Below are 6,000 nucleotides of genomic sequence, written 5' to 3' on the forward strand. Positions count from 1 at the left end.
CTCCAGCAATCATTGGGAAAAAAGGCAGCTTACGTGGACCAGACTGCTGGAGCAGAGCAACACAGAGACACACAGGACAACCACGCACAGACACACTCATACCTAAGGGCTGATTAGAGAGACCAAGTACTAACATGCGTGTTTCTGGACTGTGAGGGAAAGCTGAAATATCCACCCTCGCACTAGGAGAAGATGCAACATACACGCAGAAAGACTCCAGGCTGGGATTTGAACCCAGGACCCTCTTGCTGCATTACAGCAGTGCCAGCAAATGTGCTAAAAATCTATCAATGTATATATAATACAATGTTTTAAAATATTCTAAAACTTTAAATACATGTTACTGAGTGTAAAGAGCAGCGCATTCCCCATTTTGTCTCATTACAATCTCTAGATAGTTTATATTTTGAAAACAAAGTTAGCACAAAATTAATAGCCATGTGATACAAGCCGCTTCTCTGGTTTTTCTGTATTTCTTTTCCTTTGAAGTCTTTTTTTATTTGAATTTTTATAGCCATAAATAATTCTATATTATTTGATGTAATATTTTTGGCTATACTAATTCAAATAATTAATAACGCTTAATTTGTAACCGTCTTTAGAACAGTTCTTATTGTTTTTAAGGTCTGAACCCCAGTCGATTAGCTCAGACAGGTGCACAGTGTTTACAGTTCCTCGCTACAATCTTAATTAGTGAATTAAGCAAGATTTGTTGGCCACTGCAAAAACCTGCAACAAGTTGCTATTTAGAAAGGCTTGAAAATGAATGGCAGTCTGTGGAAGCCAAGGCAAGGTCCTCGCTTTGTATTTCAAACAAGGATGTGTGTGTTTATGTTCTTCTTCGCAGCTGAAGAGGAAATTTTTTAGCTAATTTTGCTAGTAAAGTGAGAACCGAAAAACGTCTTCTCTTTTTTTCTGTGCGAGTGTTTAGGTTTAGGACCAAGGCGTCAATTGGGTTTAGGGTTAGGTATGAACCCCCAAAGGTTAGGGTTAGGGCTAAAGTCAGAGATATCCTGTAGAAAGGCTTGAAATGAATGAAAGTCTATGGAAGTCAAGGCACGATCTTCACAAAGTACATTGAACAAGGATGAGTGTGCGTGTGTGCTCGCTTCAATTGCAAATGTGTTTTGAAAAGTCAGATTTTCAAATATTACATCAGGAAGTGCACTGCTCGTTTCAGACCAGACTACTTAGATCAGACAGTTATGTTCACATATTTAGATTTAAGTCATTCAGTGCATAAATATGGGGTAAAAAACATAGCCTGAAAATATTTATCCCTGGTTATGGTGAGTTGTAAATTTCAACATTATTGAAGCTTTTATTTAATATTTTATAAGGTGTGTTGCATCAACATTTTAAAGGATTTTTTAAAAGATACATTCAGAGTTTTGAAAATAGTAAGCAGTAGGGCAACGTCAGACACTTACAACAAGAACAAAAGTTTTTAATACTAAAAGTGGTTTTATTAAACCCTAAATGGCCACTTTATTAGGAAGACCTTGCTAGTATCAGGGTGAACTCACCTAATCCTTCATGGCGTAGATTAAACAAGGTGTCAGACTCTGCTCTGAGTGTTTGGTCCATACTGACATGATGGCATCACACGGTTGCCACACTGTTATGCACTTTAAGTCTCTTCAACGAAGAAACAAAAGTTCAAAAGCTGCCTTAAAACTGCAAATAAAGTCAACATTCAGATTTGCATATTCCCAATTTAAGAAAAGTCAGGACAATTTACAACCATAAATTAAACATGGGTTTAACTTCGGTGTCAAATTCGCATTATAATAAGTTAAGTTTATAAGACAATATAAGTGCATTGAATTTAAGGGGACTGTCTGTTTTTTACAGAGTATAAATTTGTCTGCAGCAAATCCATGATGCAGATTAAAGATAAAGTTGTTGTACTGAATTGGGATCTGGTGGAGTACAGTGAACTCAATGAAACTTGGTCCCGATGATTTGAGTTTTCTGACATGGTGAATTATCCTGCAGGAAGCACCCATTTGGTCATACATACACTGTGATTATAGAGGGATTGACATAATTAGCATGATGCTCAAATTGATAGAGGTCATGAAAATATCCTTTACAGCATTAAACCACTAGAAGCAGCCTGATTTATATAAAGAGGGATCCATTCATGCTCTAATGCTGTTCAGGCCATATTATGAGCCAAACATCTGAAAGTCTGAGCTGAAACTGAGATTCATTGGAAGAGGCGATGTTTTTGTAGTCTCTAGCCTATGTTTCTTATTCTTATCTGACAAGGGTTTCTTCCGCTGTAGCCCACATGCTTCAAGTTTCGACATGTGAGAGGCATTTTCATTTTCACAACCCCCACTCACTGGATATTTCCTCTCTTTCTGACGATTTCTTTTCTAAACCGGACAGATGGCTGCACATGAAAATCCCAGTAGGTCACCTGTTTCTGAAACATTCAAACAAGCAATGTGATGCCATGTGATTGACTGATTCGCTATTTGTGTTAATGACGAATTGAATCGGGTGTACCCGATAGAGTGGCTGGTGAGTTTGTTGATGAAAAGTGGACTGCTCAAATTATTTTTGATGAATCCAACAGAAAAGGGTTTCCTAAGCTCTGTGAATAATCTTTGCAATAAAGGCCTTTATCACAAAGGTTGAGGGATGTTTCTAAAGGGAATTTGTAAAAGACGGTAAATGAAAAAAGAAAAAGAAAGAGGAAAGAAACCGAACCACTGTGTTGTAATGTGACACCGGCCCTTTTAATTTTCCATAATTTAACAGCAGACATGTCTGTGAGGCTCATGTGAGACGCAGTCAGCATTAGCATTCGATTTTCCTATTACAATGAGCATCAGGGAGCTACTCTCCATGCTGTTAGTTGCCATTTCACGCTGGGTTTATAGAGAGATTGCTGCTTTGCTGTTGACATCCATCAGCAGACGGAGACATCGGGTGGGAGCATCTTGCACGTTTGCGTGCGTCTGATATGAAACCCATTGGTGCCGCAAGCTAAGCAGGCTCCTCTTATGATAAGCCATGCAGAGGATGGGATGGATCCAATCATTATGTGCTGTAACCTTCTGCTGTGGTGAATGACCTTGTCATGTGTTGTCCATGGACACGTTTACAATGCCAGTCCTTTGGTTTGTTTGTTCAGTGCTGTTATTTAAAAAAAAAAAAAAGTAGTTTGTTTTCTGTTTAAAATTCCTTGCTGGCCTTCTGTAAATTGAAAGACTATATAAAAATGTGCCGACAGAGTCCATTTGCCTGGCTATTCGCTGTTTATAAGCCAAACAGTTGCTTTTTTTTTTTTATGTGCTTTACAATAAGGATCTGGCTTCAGTTTCTCGTGTGTTTTATCTCACACAAGGTTTTATCAGCACTATAGATGCTTGATTTCAGTGTCTCATTATATAATCTGAGAGCCAGAGGGAGACATAGAGAGATGTATTACCATCAGATGTACAACTGACTCAAAGCTGGGAGGAAACCTGTCTGTCGTATAAAAAACCCAAAGAGTTTTCATTAAAGGACAATTAACCATAGCAAGGAAAACTGATTCAACAGCAGACCCAATCCTTTGGGAATTATCATTGAGCTTTAATTTTAATTTTACTACAGAGTGAGTTCTATTAGGGTTTTACACTGTAATTCGCAGGATTTAGGGTGTCTGATTGATTGTTTAAAGGAATCTGAGCTGAATACATTTTATCTCACTGTCTTTATTTTTGTCTCTTTCTCTACTTCTTTCCCTCTTTCCTACTTTCTCGTTTTCACTTATTCCATCTTATCCCTCTATCATGTCCCTCAGGTGCCAGACCCAGTGACTGAAACCTGGACAGGAGACAGAGGAAGAGGAAGAGAGGAGGGTCATGGGGGTTTGCCTGGGTCACTATGTATGTTGGCTCCTGCCTTTCCTCTTCTTGCTGCTCATGATCACGGTGTCATCCGCCCAAAGCCAGGGATGTCCCCAGCGGTGTGATTGCATTCCCAAACTGAAGACGGTGTCCTGTTTCGGGAAACGTCTGTCCTCACTGCCGGAGGGAATCCCATCTGACACCAAAGTCTTGGACCTAAGTGGGAATAAGCTTCGCTGGGTAGAACAAGATGATCTGCTTCCATATCCACGCCTGGAAAAACTGGAACTCAGTGACAACATGATCAGTGTCCTCGAGCCAAACGCGTTTTCAAGCCTTCAGAACCTGCAGTCACTTTCACTGAGGGGCAACCAGTTGAAACTGGTTCCCATGGGGGCTTTCTCACGTCTCTCCAACCTCACTTCATTAGATCTGAGTGGCAATAAGATTGTAATTCTTTTGGACTTCACCTTCCAAGACCTGAAAAGTCTCAAGAACCTGGAAGTTGGTGACAATGATCTGGTTTACATATCTAACAAAGCTTTTCTGGGTTTAGTGGGACTCAGGGAGCTGTCAATTGAGAGATGCAACCTGACGTCAGTGTCCAGCCAATCGTTATCTTATCTGCACAACCTAGTGACCCTTCGGCTCCGGTATCTTAGCATCTCCTCCTTAGATGACCAGAACTTTCGCAAACTTGTAAACCTTAGGGGTCTGGAGATTGATCACTGGCCCTTTCTGGAATACATCTCCCCTCATAGCTTGCAGGGTCTCAATTTGTCCTGGCTCTCCATCACTCACACCAACATCACTTCTGTGCCCACCTCTGCCCTCCGCAGTCTGACTCACCTCACTAGCCTCAACCTTTCCTACAATCCAATCACTGTGTTAGAGTCCTGGGGTCTGCGGGATCTCATCCGGCTGAAGGAGCTGCATCTAATCAACACTAACCTGGCAGCAGTACAACCTTACGCACTTGGTGGTCTTAGGCAAATACGGCTACTTAACCTTTCAAGCAACAGCTTGGTGACCCTGGAGGAGGGAGCCTTTCAGTCAGTCAACACTCTGGAGACGCTGCGCTTGGATAGAAACCCTCTTGCCTGCGATTGCCGCCTGCTTTGGATCCTTCAGCGAAGGAAGACCCTCAATTTTGACGGTGCCTCCCCTGTGTGTATGACCCCTGTTGAAGTCCAAGGACGGGCTCTCAGCGCTTTCGCTGACTCGGCTCTCTTTGACCACTTTACCTGCCAGAAACCTAAAATCCGCAACAGGAAACTGCAGCAGATATCTGCCCGCGAAGGGCAAGTAGTGTCATTCATCTGCAAGGCAGAAGGTGAGCCGGCACCGGTGATATTCTGGATTTCTCCTCAGCGTCGTCGCATAACCACAAAGAGCAGCGGGCGCCTGACTGTGTTACCGGAGGGCACTCTAGAAATACGCTACGCCCAGGTAACAGACAGTGGAACCTACATCTGCATAGCCAGCAATGCTGGTGGAAATGACACCTACTTTGCTACGCTCACAGTAAGTGGGCTGCCGCTGGACGCGGCTCTCATGGCCAACCGCACCTATTACGCCGGGGACCTTAATGACACAAATCTGAACGACACCAGGGTGTTCTTAAAGTTCACCTTAGACCTGAAGACGATTCTCATATCTACGGCTATGGGCTGCATCATGTTTTTGGGAGTGGTCTTGTTCTGCTTTATCCTGCTGTTTGTGTGGAGTCGGGGGAGAGGGCAGCACAAGAACAACTTCTCGGTCGAGTATTCTTTCAGAAAAGTGGACGGACCCGCAGCCAGCGGAGGACAGGGGGGAGCGCGCAAGTTCAACATGAAAATGATTTGACTCTGTGGATCTCCTGGTGTTTTTTTGTTTTTTTTTCACAGTTTCAGTTACAAACAAAGACACAAATTAACTGGACAAATGAACTGTGGTGCAAAACATCAAAATCAATAAACCACGGGACATTTTATTGAGCCCAGGTTTTGTTTTTAAACGCTGGTGCATGCATGCAAAAATGTCAGACTACAGTATGATGCTTTGATACATTTCTACTGCTCTCGGTTTTGTTCATATAATTGTGCATACATAGTCAATGCCAGAGAAGTGGGTCTCAAACATTTGAATAGTCTGTTAAAAGACCAAGCAA

At 42.1% G+C, this 6,000-nt stretch overlaps 1 protein-coding gene across 1 annotated transcript in view; it reads left to right on the plus strand.

The window, feature by feature from the left end:
• Window positions 1-5,746, plus strand: part of lingo3a (leucine rich repeat and Ig domain containing 3a) — a 49,320-nt gene extending 43,574 nt beyond the window's left edge. Inside the window, exon 2 of the mRNA XM_012864866.3 lies at window positions 3,803-5,746. Within this exon, the coding sequence (XP_012720320.2) occupies window positions 3,864-5,696 (1,833 nt within the window). The 5' untranslated portion in view covers window positions 3,803-3,863 and the 3' untranslated portion in view covers window positions 5,697-5,746. The remainder of the gene's footprint in view (window positions 1-3,802) is intronic.
• The last annotated feature ends 254 nt before the right edge of the window (window positions 5,747-6,000 follow it).

The sequence above is a fragment of the Fundulus heteroclitus genome, chromosome 9, assembly GCF_011125445.2.
Source record: "Fundulus heteroclitus isolate FHET01 chromosome 9, MU-UCD_Fhet_4.1, whole genome shotgun sequence".
Lineage (NCBI taxonomy): Eukaryota > Metazoa > Chordata > Actinopteri > Cyprinodontiformes > Fundulidae > Fundulus > Fundulus heteroclitus.